Below are 21,363 nucleotides of genomic sequence, written 5' to 3' on the forward strand. Positions count from 1 at the left end.
AATGGCAGTGATGGATAATTAGAACGTTAAACGTGTTTGATGCTCAACATTGGAGCAATTTGAACCACTAGATAACATCATTTGACGGTCGAGATGGTTTGGATCTGTCTATTTGAGTCTTTTTATATTGGTATAGATATAGATATAGATAAATATAGATATATGCAAACTTTTCTTCCCACACTCTTACAGAATAACTCTTCGGTACGGTAGATCGTAGTTTTTCTCTCTAGTTTACGACTATGGTTTTCCCTTAGCCATTGATGTAGTTTCATTGTCTTGTCAGGCATAGAGGTTTGTGGCCTGATGGGAGTAGTTACCTGGGATCATGTGCTGTATTGTATACCGTCACGTGGCAATTAAACAAAAATGATCAGATGGCCGAGTTGGTCTAAGGCGCCAGATTAAGGCTCTGGTCCGAAAGGGCGTGGGTTCAAATCCCACTCTGGTCAATATTATCCTTTTTTACTAAAGAAAACAGAGACATACAGTATTTTTTTCCCCATGCAAATCATCACAGATATGCATTGACCGGCTAAATCGAATTGCCACGATTTACATCTGCTTTTGCTTTATGCAAGGATCAGACAGCTCACATTACAGCAAGAAAGGTTCGGATATTTCGGGTCCATGCCGTTCAGTCTTGAACAAAGATGCATAACGAGGCAGAAGACTGCGGAGGCGCCTGTCACATGCTGCAGCAATATAATATGCTGAGCTAAACACATACTACTCGATCATGCGCACACCACAAACATAATTCTACAGCATTATTCACACTACTACTAGTGCAGATAAACTTAACCAGCTAAGTTGGCAGTGGTTAGGTGGACAGTGGTATCCCCAACCCATCAGGGTTCAAATCCTGGTGCTCGCATTTATCCTGGATTTATTTCAGGAATTCCGGCGATACGCTTTCAGTAGGAGGAGACGTTCCCGTCGACTACGAGACGCCTACGGTAACTTCGTAAAATCTTAAGATGATATGCCGGCTCAGTCTCTTGGAGGTGCTCACAGGGGTAGGGTTGTGCGTGTGTGCGTTCATAGGGATGAGTATATGCGCGTTTATATGAGCGCTTGCGTCTGTACTGTGTTTAAAAAAAATTTAAGTTGGCCTTCGCCGCCATCCAGCTTCTGTCGCAGGTGGCTCGGCAGCAGCCGGCTCGTCGCCGCCATCCAGCTTCTGTCGCAGGTGGCTCGGCAGCAGCACGGCGTCGACGACGTACACGGCGAGGGGGGCCTCTTCGGACACCGTCTTTGTCACCCTGGCCCAAGCGCGGCTCCCGCACGACGGCCACAACCACACCGTGTCCCCGTCGTCGCGGAGCGTGATGGCGTGGCTCTTGTTGGTGGCCGCGTCGGTGGCCAGCGAGCTCAACGACACCCAGTCGAAGGCCTGGAACAGCTTCCTGCCGTAGGTGGTCGCCGCGCCGTGGTACAGCAGGACGGCGAGCCGGTCGTCGGCGCCGAGGCCTCGGAACTTGGGCTCGAACTCGGAGAGGGCCTTGTCTTCGGGGCAGAATACGGTGAGACCGCCACCGCCCGCGACGCGCTCCCAGAAGAGCTGGCTCGCGTTCCCCGTCTTGGCGACGAGGCGGGCGAAGCGGCCGCAGCCGCCGCCCGTGGAGATGACGTCCGTGAACGCCCGCTCCTCCTGCGCGTCGGACGCGTGCACATGGCCCGACTCATCGATGCCACCGAAAAGCGCCTCGTCGTCGTCCGTGGCGACATCGGCCATGAACACCGGCTCCTCCGGCGCGTCGGACGCGTGCCCACGGCCCGAGTCGTCGATGCCTCGGAACTCAACCCGGGGTACTTCGGCCGGCTCGTCGTCGTGCGTGGAGATATCAGCGATGAGCACCGGCTCCTCCGCAGCGACGGACGCGCGCCCACGGCCCGGGTCGTCGATGGCTCGGAGCTCAAGCGGGGGCAGCCCCACCTCGTCCTCGCCGCCCGCTGCAGCACCCCCAGAGACGACGAGCAGAAGAAGGTGCAGAAAAGGTGCGGCCATCGCGCCGGCACGACTGCACCAAGAGAGCGCGAGAGAGGGGAGTTGCTGAGTGGCTACTGGCAGACTGGCCGCGAGGCTGGTAGGTTGCTGACTTGCAGTGCGGTGTAGGGGGTGTGGCCGAGAGGATGGAGTATTTATATACGGTGACGGAGGCTGTGAGGCATAGGAATTGCGAGGAAGGAGCTCCATGGTCCGGAAGGGAGTGAGCAAGAAAGGAATAAAGGCAAGGTTACGTGTCGGTCGCCCATAAGGTAGAGAAGCTCTACCGCCAAGCGCGTTTTGGGAACGTATCTAGTTATTTTTGTTTTGAATTCTTTTTGTTATTTTTGTATCTCACATAATGTTTCAAATTTTGTTTTGAATTCTTTTTACAACATACATTATTGTTGTGTCAGTGCTCATTTTTTTGAATATTTAATATGCTAAGGAAAGATAGCACCAATTGCCCAGAGATACATCCCTAGCGCGTTTTATCTTCCTCGTAACTGCATGCCATCGCCACTACGAGTGATTGAAGTCAGCACAACAATTGTGTCGGTGTGTCTTGGTATAATTAAGGTTACTCCTGTTTTTAGGGTTTAGGAAACGTGAAATGACTAATATTGTTCCTTCCTAAGGTCGATTGGCACACCGCGATGCATCAATGGCTACAATAGTTTCTCACGCGACATCACCAACAGGTGCGTGTTTTTTCAGTTCCACTCGGAACTCGAGCGGAACCTTTGGCAGGGGATCATAAAATGGGAAGGAATTAAACAACACAAATCTAAAGGCTTGTTGAATGCAATGTCGTGCGAGATTACACGGGAGCATGTGTAGATGGTACTGCATACGCGAGATGAGTAGGGTTTTTCCTTGCTGCCTGCCATTATCACATGGCACCGCGGGCTCACATGATAACATCTTTATTGTTCGCCGAGGTCTTTCCCTGTTTGGCTATTTATCTGGGCTTTACGTTGGCATATGTATGTTGCCGATTAATTACAAGTGCATATATATAGCCGGTGACTGTGATAGTGAGGCTGTGACACCGATGCCCCAACCACTTGTTCACCTTTTACATCAACCACTACAATCGATCCGCGTCTACATGTAAACCGTCTGTGCACGGCGAGCATGTAGGTGTGGCTGTGTAATGCATATACTACTAGCATTGCAACCAATGCAAAGTATGTTTGGGAACTAGGAGTTCATCAGAGAAAGAACATCAAACTAAACTCTGTTGATACTTCAGAAAGGAGGCACGGCAATTTCGCAGCAAATTCCATACCACTTTTGCAACACAAAGCAAAACTCCCTGCATACGGACACGGAGATAGATTCACGCGCTCCGTTCATTTCAGCTTTGTGCAAATGTGGCAAACATGGGTTGCTGGTCACAGCTAACAAATGATCCTTAGTAGCAAATGGAGACGCTCCTGTACTAGCTTTCACCTCGTGCCTTCGCAGTTAAGCCATCGATCGACTTCCACACACATGTGAAATCCCAAGTTTGGAAAAATGTTTTGCACTATATTACTCACCTCCAGCTCCTCCGGTGCCATGAACCGATGAGAAAAGAGCGGTTTTCTAGAATCCACTGTCAACATCTCTGTAGTAATGTTTCCCTCAAACACAAACAACACTCCACAAGCTAGCTGCTGATCATGCCCTGCTGATTTCCTCCCTGACTATCCTACTAGCAGTTGCAAACCAACATCCGACAAGTTTAGCCACTGGACTGGACCTGGTTAGCATGGAGCACTTTTTAGACGCGTGCAAATTTCACCTCCTACACTGTAATTTTTCTCTTTAGTTTACGGCTAATGGTTTTCCCTTAGCCGTCAATGGTACTATAGTAGTTTTAGTGTTAGGTGTAGAGGTTTGTGGCCTGATGCAGTTTAGGAAGGACACGTGGAAAATAAACAAAATGATCAGATGGCCGAGTTGGTCTAAGGCGCCAGATTAAGGCTCTGGTCCGAAAGGGCGTGGGTTCAAATCCCACTCTGGTCAATATTATCCTTTTTGATCAAGATTTAACAGAGAAATAAGAGACACACAGTTTTTTTTTTCTATCGAAATCAACCGTGCGTCGATCGATGCATCCGAGACATGCATCGACGAGCTATTAAATCAAGTGCGCACGATTTACTTCTGCTTCATACAAGGATCAAACTGCTCTCACATTAGCGTCGAACCCACACAGGGTTAAGATATTACGGAAAATGAAAAGAGAAATGTTCGGATAGCACACCTACACTACAGCAGAAAAGCAATTCTCAGTCTTGATTTTTTGAACAAAGCTGCATAACCAAACACAAGAGGGGGGAATGAACCTGCGGAGGCGCCTGAACAAAGATGCATTCAAGGAAGAAGGTTCAGCAAATGAAGAAGAAGCAAGCATTTGATTAGCTACTGCTTACAAGGATCAGGCCACTCACACACTACCGCAGAGTAATTCCTACTACGCCTGAGGCTGCAGAGGCGCGGGAGCTTGGCGCAACCGGGAGCAGACGACGCAGAGCAACCCGACAGCCGACGCCGCGGCGAGAGCCCCGCCGGCACATGCCGTCCGGTCGGCGGCGAGCTGGTACGACGCGCACACGGGCGTGGCGACGAGGTCCGCGATTAGCGCGGAGGACGCCGCTCCGACGGCGAGCAACGCGAGCAGCCACTCGAGCGCGGTCAGGACGACCAGGAGCTTGACGTCGGCCGGCGGGGGCGGCGGCTGCTGCTGCTCATACTTGAGCCAGCACGACTCGGCCAGCAGCAGGAACGCACCAACTGGGACGCCCACCAGCAGCAGCGTCATGCATAACCTCCTGAAAAATTCGAATAATTTGTCATGACGAGAGCCAGCCGTCGATCCATCAGCGAAACTACATAGTAGAAAGATTATACGATGGAAATGTGCTTAACTGGTGTGGGTCCTCGAGCGTGAACTGGATCACCCCTGGGACGCAGTCCTCCGCGAGGACGGCCAAGACAAACGCCGTGATGTCGAGGGCGAGGCTGCCGCCGCTGCACACGACGATGAGCCACCCTGCAGCAGCCATATGAACGAACCAACCTAGCTGGAAGCGAGTGTGAGACGGCGAGCCCTACACTTTTCCACCCTTGCTTGCAGTCTTGGTTACAAGTTGTGGGCAGGCACATGGATCGCTTGGCTGTGTCGAGCCATCTTGAAGCCCAGGGTGCTGAGGTGTTTCCTTTCTTGGCTCCTGGGTGTTTTCAAGCCATGCACCTCTGCTCATCTTGATCCGGTATAGATGACAACATAGAGGTAAATACACCGGTGGTGCTTGAACTTGTTACGGATGTGCAGTTTAGTGCCTGAACTTGTAAAATACATTGAACTGGTTTCATAACTTGGCATGGACGTGCATATATGGTTTAAATGACGTTTGTATACATCCGCGACGCTGATGAGGCGCGCCAACATGGAATGGCACTCGAGGTGTGGCCTGTTTTTTTTTTGCAGAAACCCCTTCGGAATTATTTTTCATACAATAAGGCCCTTGTAGAGAAACTGACAAATTTTTTGCTTCGTGATGATTCATAACCTTGCGCTACAATTATTTTTCATACTATAATTATAAAATAATAAAAAACTAGCGATGTGGTGGTTACAAAAGGGAGATCTACTAGTCAAGTGCATGCTGGGCTAGCCAATAGACCACTTCACATTTGCTGCTCCATGATTATTCACAACCTTTATAAACTAGGTGGAACAACATAAATAAAGGGATTTTTTTGCAAAGTATAAATAAAAGAAATTTAATGAACCAACAAAAATAGTACCAACTATGTGACTCGAACATCCGACCAAAGCTTATGGACCAGGCACAGATGCCATTCCAACCAATGAGTTCTCATGTATCGAAAGTACAAGTAATCTTTATGACTGTCTAACAAACATAATTTCAAAAGAATGCAAAAATCTTCATGTCATTTAAAAAATCACATGTTATTTTAAAACATACTCATTCAATTGAAAATATTTATGAATGATAAACATGTTTATATGATTCAAGTATTATTCATATGAGGATCCGCAATCTAAGGGCGCACTAGACTTGTAATTTTTTTAGAAAACACACGGTTTTTACTTAAAGCATTAGCACATTTATAAACTACGTGAATATTTTATTCAGAATGTGGAAATTTTAAAATTATATGAGAATTTATTTACATATATGAACATTTGTAAAACTACTATAATATTTTATTAAAATGCAAACATTTTTCAGATTATAAGATATAATCTTGATTCATAATTTTATTATGTGTTTTTTTTAAATTATTGCATTGGTATTTTATGAAATTATGTGAACTTTTTAATGTAATTTGTTTTAAATATATGTCTATTGTTTGTAACAAATGATTATAATTTACGTATTTTTACAAAATTTTGAAATAAAAAAACTGAGCCACGCTATGGTCTAGTTTAGCGAGAGGGGCTTGTTATGTTATAAACCTAAATTTATCATTTTTACCATTCGATGTCGTCAGTTGGAGTGGTATATATGTGCGTCGGCTATATAGCCCCTGGTTGTAGGTTCAAATCAACAGGGCTATATTGATGGAATAAATTTTTAAATTTATGTTGTTCAGCTTTATATATGTATAGTGTATGAATCCTTTTATGACGCTAAATTTAAGCCGGCCTACTGGCTAGCCACACTCACCTGCGCGCGTCAGGTTGCTGTTTTGAACCCCGTACCCATTTTTAATTATAAATATATTTTTTATAATTTATCATTGCAAGGAAAAAAATTCTAGAGGGTTCTCCGAAAAAAAAACAGGCCACACACTTTGTCCCTGACAGTGAGTCCCATGCCATGATGGTGCGATCATCAACGTCGTGGATGTATAGAAACAATATTTGAACCGTATATGCACGTCTATGCCAAGTTACGGAACCAGTTCAATGTATTTTGCAAGTTCGGACACTAAAGTGCACATTCGTGGCAAGTTCAAGCACCAGTGGTGTATTTACCTCGACAACATACATAATGGTTAATGGGCGAGGTAAATACACTAGGAGTCATTGAACTTGCACGCGACACTCAGTTTGGTGCATAAACTTGTAAAATACGTGTTTCTGGTCATTGAATTTGCACGAGCGTTCATATACGGTCACATTTTACGTACGCAGACATATCCATGGCCTACTTTTTTTTGAGACATGTATCCATGGCCTACATGGCATGCCAGGGCTCGCTGTGGGCCGCTCTCACAAGGTAGATTTACATAAAAGTTTTTATTTATTAAGCTCCTAAAATAAAATGATAAAAAATAAGGAGATGACAGGTTTTGAACACGTGGACTGCCACCACCAGGATTGTGTGGACAACCACCATACCGGATGATCATTCAAGTTTGGAAATCACTACTAGTTTATATATCATATAAACACATACCGATTTTTTTTAAAGAAATGCAACCTGAAGAAAGAGCGCAACGTGGCTCGACCATGTGATCTCATGCTCAATGTTAACTAAGATTACCACCAGGCTACTATAACAGAAAATGTCCAGAAGAGATAAACAATTTTCATGTTTTTATTCCTTCTTGTTCTATGTAAGAACACAACTTATATTCTTGTGTTTCTGATATTTAAAAATGATTATGTGTTACACAAAAGGTACATGACATTTAAAAGAATGTAAAATATTGTAAAACATATGTGTCTAATTACAAAAACATAAGTTGCATTTAATATTTTTTTCATGCATTTTAGAAAAAAATCATAACAATTTTAAAAATATTTATACAATGTACAAAAATATTCATGTAGTTTACAAAATGTTTGGTACGATCCAAAAATGTTTAACATGTATTTCGAAAAAGATTCTGAAACTCGTTTTTGATAAAATCTTAATCATATGTTTAAAAAATATTAAACATGTATAAAAATGTTTTAAGATTATACTGGAAAAATAGACACAAGAAAATATTTTAAAAATGCTAATCATGTATTTGGAAAATGTTAAACATAATTAAACTTTTATGTTCTGACGTGTATGTATTTCCAGTATACAATTAAAAACATTTTTATACACATTCAATATATTTTTAAACATATTATTAACATTTTCTAAAATACAAGTTTTGAAGCTTTTTTTAAAATACTACATGTTAAATATTTTTGCATTGTACGAAACATTTTTCAGCTATGAAAACATGTTTGTACATTGTATGCACATTTTTAAAAATGTCATATTCAGTTTTTTGAAATGTGTGAACATTTTTAAAATGCAACGTATGTTTTTTAAGTCCATAAATTTTACAATGTTTAAACAATTTTAAAAATGTCACGTATCTTTTTTTGTAACATATAAACATTTTTTAAATGTCACAAACACAAGAATATAAAGTTGTTTTCTTACATAGAACAAGAAGGAATAACAACATGAAAAATGTTTATCCCTTCTATACATGTTGTGTTGTTGTAACCTGGTGGTAATCTTAGTCAACGTTGTCCATGAGGTTAGATAGTTGAGACATGGTGCTCCATTTTTTTGGGTTACATTTCCTTTTAAATTTAATTTCGGTCCGTGTTTATATGATATATAGCAGATGTTGATAGCTTTGTTCAAGTGTAAATGATCATTGTTCTGGTGGTTGTCCACACGCCCCAACCAGCGGCAGGTCTTGAGTTCAAAACCCCATTGTCCCTTGCTTTTTAATAATTTTATTTTATGGGCTTATTAATACATAAATAAAAGAAATTAAGGGCTTTTCGGTCCGTGTTTAAATGAAATGTGACCGTATATGAACGTCCGTACAAGTTCGATGACTAGAAACACGTATTTTGCAAGTTTGTGCACCAAACTGCACATCGCCTGCAAGTTCTATGACTTCCAGTGTATTTACCCTTAATGGGCTGGACTAGCCCGTAGAACAAATCTAGCTATGACCACTGCCGTGTGCCGTCTTTGTTCTCACCTTTCGCTATTGTTTCTGCCATGCCCACTATATAATTTGTGAGCTGCACACGGTTTAATTGTGTGAAGATATGGCAGTCAATGTCAGTTATTACCTTGTTCATCGTTTTGGCTCGTTGATATTTCTGAAGCACGGCAACGGCTCCGCAGTTTCCTTTACCACGAATGCTTTTTAATAATTTTATTTTATGGGCTTATTAATACATAAATAAAAGAAATTAAGGGCTTTTCGGTCCGTGTTTAAATGAAATGTGACCGTATATGAACGTCCGTACAAGTTCGATGACTAGAAACACGTATTTTGCAAGTTTGTGCACCAAACTGCACATCGCCTGCAAGTTCTATGACTTCCAGTGTATTTACCCTTAATGGGCTGGACTAGCCCGTAGAACAAATCTAGCTATGACCACTGCCGTGTGCCGTCTTTGTTCTCACCTTTCGCTATTGTTTCTGCCATGCCCACCATATAATTTGTGAGCTGCACACGGTTTAATTGTGTGAAGATATGGCAGTCAATGTCAGTTATTACCTTGTTCATCGTTTTGGCTCGTTGATATTTCTGAAGCACGGCAACGGCTCCGCAGTTTCCTTTACCACGAAGCAAAGCCGTGGAGGCCGATTCATATATTTTTACCTTTGTGCAGCCAGCGTCCCATGCAAGCAACACGATTTTTTCAGAAAAGTTTGAGGCCGATTCATTATTTCATTTTTCTCTAGAAATTCTGCACAATGATCGAGTGACAATTTTCAGATTTCCTCGGTGAAGTGATCCACCACTAGGCATGGACACTTAGAATCTACGGTAGCGAATGAACTTCTGTTAGCTCAATCTATGATAAAATGGTGACCAGATGTTTCAGAGTTAGAAGAGAGCATCAAACATATAATAAACAGGGGGAACTGAGTCCGTGGATTTGCCTCCTCACTGCACTTGTACCCTCCCCCACCCCACAATTTGTCATGGATCAACGGCTGGCTCTGGCCAGTGGCGACTATGTGTGCCTCGGCTCTAACTAGTAGATAGGAATTAGGATTTTAATTCTCAAAGGAGCGGCGCTCGGGCGGATGACGATGCTTAATCTTCGAGGTTCGTCTTTCAGGCTCTGATCCTCTTTGACTTCGCTCATCGGGGTGTATTAGACAGAGTTCCGGTGTAAATTTTCATCGGCTCTTAAGGACGATGAGTTTAGGGTTTCTCACTGTGTGTATGAGACGGCCAGATTTTGTGTCAATTTCTTCGATCAATTCAAGGGTTCAACGGTGATCGTTCTGGTTCTCAGACGTTGGTCTAAGGGGCTCGTGCACGAAGACTTCTCGCATGTCATTGGCAAGGTCATACCGGCGAGGCCGCCACATCACCACATATCCGTTCCAGTGCCGATCTCGCTGCCTTCATACACTGACACCTACATTAGCCGTGCATGCGACCTCCTCTTCCTTTGCTTGGCCACCTTCTCATGCCACCAAGCCGGCCCTCGCTTGCACCTAGATGGCAAGGAAATGAGCACCTGCCTCTTCGGCCGTCGCCAGATCTAGAAATTGTTGGGTGGGGGAGGGTAGAGAGAATATCATAGGTAGGTGGACGGAGGCCAAAATTTTGTATTGGGTGGGTAGGAAATGAGGACCACGACGTCTCATATCTGCTCTTTCCTTACATGATACTTGCGACACACAAAAATCTAAATACGACGCTCTAGATGAGATGAGTAACGGTGAATCTTTCTCGATAGACAATGTACACTTTAGAAAATCCTTACTTGAGGATGAATGAATAGATTAGAGGAGAATGCATCTGGTGCACGCGTAGTTGCAGTGCAACCGGTGCATCAACAACCGATGAAGATGTCCGGAAAAAAAATTATGACATACTCATAATATACACTATAGTGTCAGAAATAACTCAAGTCCAACTTGACAAACAAAATCAGTAATTTAGGATTGATCATGTCTATGGCGTGAAATTCGTAGCCCAACTTCAAATAACTATTATTCATAACATGATTTGACCTTCTTCCTTTTTTTTTGCTTGAGTTGTAGGTTGGATTTGAATCTGACATTTTACGACGGGACAACTATATGTACGTGATAATTTCTTTTAAAAACTTTTACAGTCTATCCACGGATGGCGATACCATAGGGGAAGGTATGGGCGGCCGCCCAGGTAGTTGTGTGATGTGATCGTTGAGCCCCTACCCGAACCCCGATTCATTTTGGACGAGGAGACGGTGATAGGTCCTTGTATCAGGAACGAGAGGAGACCAACAACGTGAAGGTCCTGGAAAACCGTCCATTTAAATGGGCTAGCACTTGAGCGAAAAACAACCTAGAGGCCAATCGAGCGTCTAAGTAACCTAACCATTCCACGACCCTGTTTCTAGTATTTCATGTGTTTTGGAGGTTACATCACATAGGTTTGGAGAATCTTAAACTACTTTTAACCATTACTTAGATTAACTTTTGAGTGCATCTAGTAGCTTTGTATTTGAATTTTATGAGTTTTGATTGAGGGGACTTGCATTTGTGCATTCAAATTTGGATCCGTGACCGAGTGTATTGTCACAGTTTGGTGCACTGGTTCTCGAGAAGAGGCCAGATGGACACGCACATGCAAGCTCCATTTCTAGGGAGAAAACGTCAAAGACGACGTAAATGCCACACTAAATCATGCTACGCAAATTAAGCTGTAGCACATGAACCAAACACAGGAACTCACACGTACTTAACTCCGGCAGAAGAGTACGTGCCATGCCACGACAGGCGATCGATCGACATGCTTCAGCAATATATATATGCTGAGCTAAACATCACAACCATAATTCTAGAGCATTATTCACTACTAGTGTAACCAGATAAACTTAACCAGATAAATTGGCCTTGTTGCTCATCTTGTCGACTGCATCATGAAGAAGAAACCCGGCCAGGAAGCCCGCGATGCTCGCCACGGCCATGACTATCACTTCCCAGACCGGGATGCAGCAGTGCAGCCAGCCGAAATAGCCACCGGACGGCTCGCACGCAGCAGCCGGCCCGTCGCCGCCATCCAGCTTCTGTCGCAGGTGGTTCGGCAGCAGCACGGCGTCGACGACGTAGACGGCGAGGGGAGCTTCTTCGGACACCGTCTTGGTCACCCTGGCCCAAGCGCCACTCCTGCACGACGGCCACAGCCACACCGTGTCCCCGTCGTCGCGGACGGTGATGGCGTGGCTCTTGTTGGTGGCCGCGTCGGTGGCCAGCGAGCTCACCGACACCCAGTCGAACGCCTGGAACAACTTCCTGCCGTAGGTGGTCGCCGCGCCGTGGTACAGCAGGACGGCGAGCCGGTCGTCGGCGCCGAGGCTTCGGAACTTCGGCTCGAACTCGGCCAGGGCTTTGTCTTCGGGGCAGAACACCGTGAGGCCGCCGGCGCCCGCGGCGCGCTCCCAGAAGAGCTGGCTCGCGTTCCCCGTCTCGGCGACGAGGCGGGCGAAGTGGTCGCAGGCGCCGCCCGTGGAGATAACGTCCGTGAACGCCCGCTCCTCCGGCGCGTCGGATGCGCGCCCATGGCCGGAGTCGTCGATGCCTCGGAACTCGAGCCCGGGCGCTTCGTCGTCGTCCATGAGCACAGGCTCCTCGTCTATGCCCGAGCCGTCGATGCCCCGGAACTTGAGCCGGGGCGCTTCGCCCGGCTCGTCGTCGAGGTGGGCCATGAACACCGGCTCGTCCGGCGCGTCGGACGCGTGCCCACGGCCTGAGTCGTCGATGCCTCGGAACTCAAGCCGGGGAGCTTCGCCCGCCTCGTCGTCGTGCGTGGAGATCTCGGGCATGAACTCCGGCTCCTCCAGCGCGAAGGGCCCGTGCCTACGGCCCGGGTCGTCGATGCCTCGGAGCGCGAGCCGGGTCAGCCCTGCCTCGCCGTCGCCGCCCGCTGCAGCGCCTCCAGAAACGACGAGCAGAAGAACGAGCAGAAAAGGTGCGGCCATCGCGGCTGCCACACCTTTCTCCCAAGAGAGAGCGAGGGAGGGGAGTTGCTGAGTGCCTTCTGGCTATGGCTGGTAGTTGCAGTGCAGTGCAGGGGGTGTGGCCGCGAGGGTGGAGTATTTATACACGGTGAAGGAGGCGGTCAGGCATAGGAATGGCGAGGTAGGAGCTCCATGGTCCGGAACGGAGCGAGGAAGAAAGGACTAAGGACCTGTTTGGTTCATAAGTCATAGTACCTTTTTAGTCTTAACTTATAAGTCCTAAGTTCTTAAAAAGTCTCTATCTGTTTGGTTCCTGAAATTTATAAATCTCTATAAGACCAAATTACAACTATGAGTCCCTATAAGTCCCTCCTTGAGAGTCTTATTTTATAAGTCTCAAATGCCCACTTTAAGTCTCTATAAGTCCCTTCTGTTTGGTTTAGATGAGACTTATAGAGACTTTTTTAAGTCCCTAGATCAATAAATCCCTGAAAACAAACACCCTCTAAAGGCGAGGACTCTATACGTGTCGATCGCCCATAGGGTAGGGGGATATGGAAGCGAGCAAGGCAGAGCCCTACCCAAGCGCGTTTTATCTTCCTCGTAACTTGATGCCGTCCAGCCGTCGATCGCCACAACAACTTTGTCGGTGTGTCTTGATACAAGGTTACTCTAGGGTTTAGGGTTTAGGGAACGTGAAATGACTGACGTTATTCCTTCCTAATTAAGATTGAACAGCACATTGTGATGCCTCGATCGCCACAATAGTGCACACGACATCACAAATGTTACTTCCATGCCCTCTACGTAGGAGCGCTAACAATGCGTGCATGGACTGCATTGACCTGTAAAGTGTAAATGAAATGAGATGTGCGTGCCAGCGACGCATGGAGAACATTTGGATGCAACGCGCGGCTTCTCACAGGCGTAACCGGAAGCAGAAAAGCTATGTTGAATGCGACGTCCCGGCCGGGAGATAACACGGAAGCAGGTACATGGTGGTGGATGGTGCGCCATTATCTCATGCCAAAACGGGCTATGGAAGATGAGGAGGGCGTTTATTCGCTGCTGCCAAGGTCACATCACATGCCACCGCGTGCTCACATGATCACAGTATCGCATCCTTGCTCCGCGGTGAGTTCTTTCCTTGCTTGGCTCTGGGGCCGATTCATTACATGAGCATATATAGCATGTGACACCGATGCCTCCAACCACTCGTTCACACCTTTTACTTCAATCACTAGTACACCACAGCTACAATTAATCCACGTCTATAAACCGTCTTTGCGCCGCACGCATGTAGGTATAGCTGTGTAAAACATACTAAGCGTGGGAGCAATATCTCGTTCTGGAAAAAAGAGCATCGAATTTGGACTCTACAACCACGCACACGGCAATTACTCGGCAGCTTCTTGACAACTTACCACAAGGCAGAGCAAAGCTCCCTGCATATGAAGGTAGATCCATGTGCTCAATTGTTTCAACTTTAGGCAAATACGGCAGACTTGGATTGCTGGTCACAAGTTACAAACGAGGGAGACGTTCATGTACTGGGTTTCGCTTCGTACCTTCATTGTTAAGTGATCAATCGACTTTCACACATATATAAAATCCTAGGGACCGACTAAAAGGCAGGTACCCAAAATACATCGAGTGTCGGTTACTTCTTTTCTGTCCGTCGGATATTCATCCAACGGCTCACAGGTCGTCTTGCACCTTCTTCCTCCCACGATATGATCCACCTCTTTTCTGCAGCCGCCGGCCTACCCTGCCCCATCCGCCTACCTCCACCCCTGTGGCCGGCAGGCACTGCCGTGCACCGCCGGCCTACCCTGCCCCATCCGCCTGCCTCCACCCCGGCGGTCGGCAGGCACTGCCGTGCACCGCCTCGCTACCCCCCCCCCCCCCCCAACCCCCCCCCCCCCCCCACCCACCACCACCACTGTTGCTAACTATCGTCCCGACCATCCCTCTAGCCCCCGCACCACAGATGAACAACTCCGGCGATCCCGTGCACCCATCCACCCCTAAGATAGATATTGGGGTTGTGGCTTCCGCATAAGATAGATATTGGGGTTGTGGCTTCCGCCTAAGATAGATGGTGTGGCTAGTTCTTCTCCGGCAAGGTACAAGGAAGAAGGAAGGAAGAGGTACCGGACGCAACAAAAAAAATCAGGTACCTGGTAACTAGCAAAAACAGAAATCCTAAGTTTGGAACAGAGATTGCACTAAATTAGTTTAGAAGCTGAATCCGATGAGACGACATGATGTTATGAATCCAAGGCGCATTTGATAATGCATGGACAACAAGGACATCAACATTAGATGACGAGATTCGACACAAACGCATACACATCTTCAGGGCAGGACTGCAAGCATTTCTAGCCATATTATCCCTCTGCAAACTAATGAAAACGTTTTTGTAGTTCAAATTGAGCTAGAAAAATGTTTTATATCTTCTATATCTAAATAGCTAGCCCCACTAACATATTTTTCTTAACATGCATACATGTCACCTAAGCATGTTAACATGCATGCAAAAGACCCACTTCAGCATGTGAACATGCATGCAAAAGAACCACTTCGTCATGCCAACATGCATGTGAAAAGTCCACCTCATCAACAATGAAAAAATAAATCATATAAGTTTTTAGTTTTAGTTCTCGTATTATTCATCCAAATATTAATATTCAAAATAATCAAATATCATGAAAGTATATTGCAACCAAGTCCCGCAGCAACGCGTGGGGCATCATCTAGTTAGTGTAAAGAGGTAGTACTAAATTAACAAGGTACATGCACCGATATGCGTGCCAACGCCATCATACACCGTCTTCGACCACCCTCCACAATGGGTACGACCATCCTTGATACGGGCGTCATACGTCCCCTCGTTATTTCATACGTGTTGGGGTGAGGTGTCTCTAACCTACATTCTTTTTACAATTTGGGAATAAACATGTGTAGAATACTTGATTAAACTCTCAGTCCCACTAATCATATATCATCTGAAACCCAACCATGGGCTTAGATGTCTTTTTAGTCTCCCCTTTTTGATGGTTGAAGTCAACATGATTAGTTCATTACAAAAAGGATATATGATAAGAATATCTCAATGGGTTTCTTTAAATAGATATACGAAATGCTTTTCCTAAGTTTGTGCATTATTTTGAATTATGTTGTGGAATGCAAAATGCACGACACTTGGAGTTTAGTAGAGATGCCCTATATCTTTAGAAACTGCGACATGCAAAGCATACCTGATATCGGAATGACTAAATGCATCATATGTCTAACAAATTACCTAAGGTGTGTCAACTGTGTCCTATAAATTCAAAAGTGAATATATGGGTCTTAATTGTGCATGTGTAATTTATGTCTTATCCGCGTTTCATCTGATAGCGTGGAATAATTATGTCTTTACAGAAATGTTTGTTTCATTTGTAAAAAATGTTCCTGTGTTTGAAACATGTATTTATGAAAAAACATATTTTAAAAAATGTTTATGTCTTTGTAAATGACTATATTTATGTTCAAGCACTTTTCTTATTGTTTTTTCATAGTTCCATAACAAAACCAGAAAAAAAATTGATGAAACACGGATAAGACATGAATTACACATGCACAAAGCAGCCCAAGTAGCCCAAATTTCATGTATTTCAAATTCGTTTAGGAAGATTTTACTGGGAAGAAAACAAGTGAATCTCCTCTCTTAAACATATCATCGAACATCTCAAGCTCTCAGCTATAAGGCCCACGAACACTGGCCGGGGTAGGAAGAAATGTTTGGCACGCACCAATGGCAAGATTGAGATAACGTTGACATGACTTGAATATGCACTTCTATGCCGGTAAAGCCAAAGAGTGCACAACTTACAAACCATCTCGACAATCGATCTCGCTGCCTCCTCGCAGTGACACACACCTTAGACTAGCCACAATGGGTAGTAACATACAGTAGTAATGTACCCATGTTAATATTCTATGTTACTAACATATGTGTGGTAACATGCAACACTTCATTTATTAAGCTATAGACTCATCTTGCCTTAATATGTGTGATGTTACTCATACTAGTAGTACTCCCTTCTTTCCGGTTTATAAGGCTGGCCATAGTGGGCGTAACATAACTAGTATCATATACTTGGGACTCGCAAACATGCTTACGTGGCAGGAAATTAAAGAAGAGAGAGAGGGTCATAGTAACATAGGTAGATACCGTAACATAATAAATGTTATGCTACTATGTGTCATGCATGGCAATAAATAAGACCACCTATGATACTACTTTATGATACTATGCATTATGGATGTAGTATTATACACTAGTATCATATGCATGATACTAGTATATGTTACTCCCCACTATGACCAGCCTAAGACTCAATTCAAAAATCACACCGACCAAGATAGATGATGAGTGGTGGAATATTTTTTGTAGTTTACAAAAGTACCCAATTAATGCTCTTGTTTTCCTAAAAAAAATATGTTTATGAATGCATTAATTGCAAAGCATGCATACATAAAGTGCATGCATTGGTCAGTTTTCTCTTAATACTTGCATGTAATTATTTAATGTACCTTGAAGTCGGAACATGTGATGGGAACAACCAAATTGAGCCTTATAAAATGGAAAAAACTAAGGTCTCCTTTGGTTTGTAGGAATTTCATAGGATTTCTATAGAATAGGATTTGCAAAGGAAAATTTCCTTTAAAGCCCTTTGACTTGTAGGAATGGATTCCTATTCCTATGTAGGATAGGAACCAATCCTTCACATTTTGGAGGAAAAAAAACATTAGCTAAGACTCAATGAAAAAATTCCTATCCTATGCATCAAATGACATCTCCTTCTCTATAGGAATTGAGATGCATGTCATCTCACTTCCTATGATTTTTCTATTCCTATAATATTCGTATCCTATGAACCAAAGGAGACCTAAAATTTCAAGATAAGCCCTATAAACTGGAAAGGAGGGAGTAACTAGCTATATTACCACATGCTACTTTTTTCATTTATTGCTTATCACATCATCTATTTTATCTAGATATGTGTGATATTACTACCTATGTTACTCTCATTGTGGATAGTCTTAGCCGCGCGTGTAACCTCGTCCTCCCGTGCGCTACCACCTACTTATGCCACAAAGTGGGCGCTCACTAACTTGAGAAACAAAATAATAATTTAGCATTGATCATGTTTATGGGCCAAATCATAGCACACCTTCAAGTAAGTACTCCCTCTGAATTTAAAGTGAAATCACGATATTTATTATGGATTGAAGGGATTACTTTTCGTAGCATGATTTGACTACTTTTTTCTCGACTTCTAGGCCGATGTTGAATCTGACATTTTGCAACAGGAAAAATATGTACAAGTGATGTATGCAAATTAAGTTGTGGCACAGGGCAGGAGCCAACACAGTAGACCACGAACTCACACGCAGAACAGTGACATGGACCGACAAGCGCATGCTGCAGCAACATATCTGCTGATCTAAACAGTGCGCACACGCACAACCATAATTATAGAGTGCCATATACTCCGGAGTAGATGTAAGAGGATTTATTCACTAGTGCAGTTGAACTTAACCAGATAAATTAACCGCTAACATAGCTGCCTTCTTCTTGTTGTTGTTCAGTTCAGTGAATCCCGCGGCAGCAATCCTGGGGTATGAGAAACCCGATCACAGTGCCAACCATGCTCCCGACGGCCACCAGTATCGTTACCCAGGCCGGGATGCAGCAGTGCAGCCAGCCGAGATAGCCGCCGCACGGCTTGCACGCAGCACCCGGCTCGTCGCCGCCGTCCAGCTTCTGTCGCAGGTGGCCCGGCAGCAGCACGGCGTCGACGACGTACACGGCGAGGGGGGCTTCTTCGGACACCGTCTTGGTCACCCTGACCCCAGCGCCGCTCCCGCACGACGGCCACACCGCCACAGCAGCACCGTGTCCCCGTCGTCGCGGACGGCGATGGCGTGGCTCTTGTTGGTGGCCGCGTCGGTGGCCAGCGAGCCCACCCGCACCCAGTCGAACGCCTGGAACTGCTCCCTCCGGTAGCGTGCCCCCGCGTCGTGGTGAAGCAGGACGGCGCTCAGGCTGTCGAACTTGGGCTTGAACGTCGCCACCGCGAGGTCGTCGGGGCAGAAGACTGTGAGCCCGCGGCCGCGTTCGGCGAGGAGGCGCTGCTGGAAGATCTCGTCCGCGTTCGCCGTCGCGGCGAGGAGGCCCGCGAACCCCGCGCATCCGTTGGCGGACATAACGTCCATGAACACCTGCCGCGTCGGCGCGTCGGACGCGTACCCACGGCCCGAGCCGTCGATGCCTCGGAGCTCGAGCCGCGGCGCTTCGCCCGCCTCGTCGTCGACCGTGGAGGCATCGGCCATGACGTCCATAAACACCTCCTCCTCCGGCGCGACGGACGCATGCCCACGGCCCGAGTCGTCGATGCCACGGAACTCGAGTCGGGGCGTTTCGCCCGCCTCGTCGTCGTCAGTGGCGACAACGTCCATGAACACCGGCTCCTCCGGCGCGACGGACGCGAGCCCACGGCCCGTGTCGTCGATGCCTCGGAGCTCGAGCCGGGGAAGCCACGCCTCGCCGTCGCCGCCCGCTGCAGCGCCCGCTGCAGCGCCCCCAGAGACGACGAGCAGAAGAAGGAGAAGAAACGGCGCGGCCATCGCGTGCTGGCACGAGCTTGCTAGCTAACGGCATCTCCAGCCGTTGGCCCTCCGGAGGGGCAAAAAATCACCCCCAAAGGGCACCGGCGCTAAACCGCGCACTGGGGACGTAATGCCCCCTAGTCGCGGCGCCTACGGTTAGTTAAAAAAGTAAATACGGCGCAAAAACGACTCAAATTTAACGCAAACATCGACGAGTTCGTTCAAACTTAAACATATTTTATAAAAAAAAAAAAAACTACCGCGGGCTACCCCCGCCGTCTCCCTCGCCGCCCGCCTCGCCGCCCGCTCACGCGGTTCTACATGCCGAGGAGGCTGTAGAACCGCGTGTAGTCACCGCCGCCGCCGCCGCCCCCGCCTCCGCCGTCCCTGCTGCATCCCTCCCCCGGTTGGCGCGGCGGGTTGGACGGTTCGGGGCGTCGCCGTCGTCGTCGTCGCTGTCGAGGACCACGACGCCGTGCTCGTCCTCGCGCCCACGCTTGCGGGCGGCGATCTCCTCCAGGGCCCGGCGCTGCCGGACCATCTCGTCGCGGAGGTAGTCGTCCCGCGCCCACCGCAGGGCGTCCTCGTCGGAGGAGCCGCGCCGGGCTATCTCCTCGTACTCCGCGGGGAGGCCGAGCTCCAGCTTGGGCTCGACGAGGACGAAGCGGCCGGTGGGTGGGGAGGCGTTGGCGCCGATGCGGACGCCGGAGCTGCGGGTGCGCGTGCTGACCGGCGTGCCCTGGGGCTCCGGCTTGACGGGGCGGAGGCAGGGCGAGCCGCCGGACGAGGAGGAGGACCCCCCGGTCTCCATGCGCCTCGGGGTCCAGGAGCTTCCCCGGCGGCGTGAGAAGGAAGGGGGGGCGGGGTACTCGAGGTGCGGCGTGTTGCCGTCCTCGATGTACTCGAGGACGACCTCCAACGTGCGCCCTGGCACGCCCCACCACCGACGCCGGCCGACGGCATTGAGCCTGCCGGAGGGCTCGACGCCGTTGGTGGCCTCGAGCTGCTCGGTGTGACGGCGGCGGAAGTAGGGCTCCCAGAGCGGGCTGTCGGGGACGTACCGTGGCCCCTCCCTCGCCGCACGCGGCAGGGACGAGCGGATGCGTGCGATCTCCGCACGCCGCGCAGCGCCGGTGGGTATCGGGGGCACCGGCACGCCGCCGGCGCTGGTCCTCCACGCCCCGGGTACCCGCATGTCCGGCGGGACCGGGTACTCGGCCTCGAAAAGGAGGCGAGCCTCGCTCTCGTGAAGATGGCGGCGGCCGAATCCGTTCGCCGCCGCGCCGTCGCGTGGGAAGCGCTCGGCCATGGGTGCTGGAGACGGCGAGAGAGAGGAGAAGGAGGAACGACGACGGCGAGAGAGAGGCGAGGGAGGAACGACGACAGCGAGAGAGTACGAGTCGCTGAGTGCTCTGGGGCGCGTCTTATATAGGCCGAGGCGTCGCCCGTGCGCGAGCCGCCGTGAGTACGCGTGGCGGGCGAGGGAGGGCGAGGGACGCGCGTCATCCGGTCTTCACTGCGCCGCCCGTGAGGCATCAATGGCGCAGGCTGACCGGCGCGACAGCTTTGGCATTGATTCGCCGCGGGAAACGAGGCGATGAGGACGACGAAGGGCCGAGAAGAGGGTAGAGTCGCTGACGCGGCGGCCCGCGGCTGTTTCGCGCTAAAACAGTTCGCCCCGGCGCCCCTGGGCGTCCCCCAGCGCGCCTGGTTCGGCCTGGGTCCGCCGGCGCTGTTTTCGGCCCAAGCCAGCGAAAATCGGGCTCCTGGGGGCGCGGCTGGGCCGATTTTTCGGTGTCGGCGCAAAAAAAAGCCTGGGGAGGCC

The 21,363-nt window shown here is 47.8% G+C and overlaps 2 protein-coding genes, 2 non-coding genes and 2 pseudogenes across 4 annotated transcripts; 2 read left to right on the top strand and 4 right to left on the bottom strand.

The window, feature by feature from the left end:
• The first annotated feature begins 371 nt into the window (after window positions 1-371).
• TRNAL-AAG lies at window positions 372-452 on the top strand. The gene has a single exon. It is a non-coding gene; the product is annotated as a tRNA-Leu (tRNA).
• Window positions 453-520: 68 nt separating this feature from the next.
• Window positions 521-2,103, bottom strand: LOC125541230 (annotated as a pseudogene).
• A 1,819-nt stretch (window positions 2,104-3,922) lies between these two features.
• On the top strand, window positions 3,923-4,003 carry TRNAL-AAG. The gene has a single exon. It is a non-coding gene; the product is annotated as a tRNA-Leu (tRNA).
• A 232-nt stretch (window positions 4,004-4,235) lies between these two features.
• On the bottom strand, window positions 4,236-5,156 carry LOC125541231. The gene is made up of 2 exons (XM_048704691.1): window positions 4,910-5,156; window positions 4,236-4,812 (listed from the first exon to the last, which is right to left on the bottom strand). Exons 1-2 carry the CDS (start codon window positions 5,044-5,046, stop codon window positions 4,455-4,457), a joined length of 495 nt encoding a protein of 164 aa, XP_048560648.1. The 5' UTR covers window positions 5,047-5,156; the 3' UTR covers window positions 4,236-4,454.
• Window positions 5,157-11,536: 6,380 nt separating this feature from the next.
• On the bottom strand, window positions 11,537-13,081 carry LOC125541232. Its single transcript, XM_048704692.1, has one exon. The coding sequence runs from the start codon at window positions 12,897-12,899 to the stop codon at window positions 11,796-11,798; it is 1,104 nt and encodes a 367-aa protein (XP_048560649.1). The 5' UTR covers window positions 12,900-13,081; the 3' UTR covers window positions 11,537-11,795.
• A 5,166-nt stretch (window positions 13,082-18,247) lies between these two features.
• LOC125541233 lies at window positions 18,248-19,595 on the bottom strand (annotated as a pseudogene).
• Window positions 19,596-21,363: the final 1,768 nt, after the last annotated feature.

Source organism: Triticum urartu, chromosome 2 (assembly GCF_003073215.2).
Source record: "Triticum urartu cultivar G1812 chromosome 2, Tu2.1, whole genome shotgun sequence".
Lineage (NCBI taxonomy): Eukaryota > Viridiplantae > Streptophyta > Magnoliopsida > Poales > Poaceae > Triticum > Triticum urartu.

Excerpts from the sequence above, each read along its gene's own strand:
- LOC125541231 (XM_048704691.1), bottom strand. The coding sequence starts at position 5,046 with ATGGCTGCTGCAGGGTGGCTCATCGTCGTGTGCAGCGGCGGCAGCCTC. Across the intron at positions 4,813-4,909 it reads ACGCTCGAGGACCCACACCA|GAGGTTATGCATGACGCTGC; the intron begins GTTAAGCACATT and ends CGAATTTTTCAG.
- LOC125541232 (XM_048704692.1), bottom strand. The coding sequence starts at position 12,899 with ATGGCCGCACCTTTTCTGCTCGTTCTTCTGCTCGTCGTTTCTGGAGGC.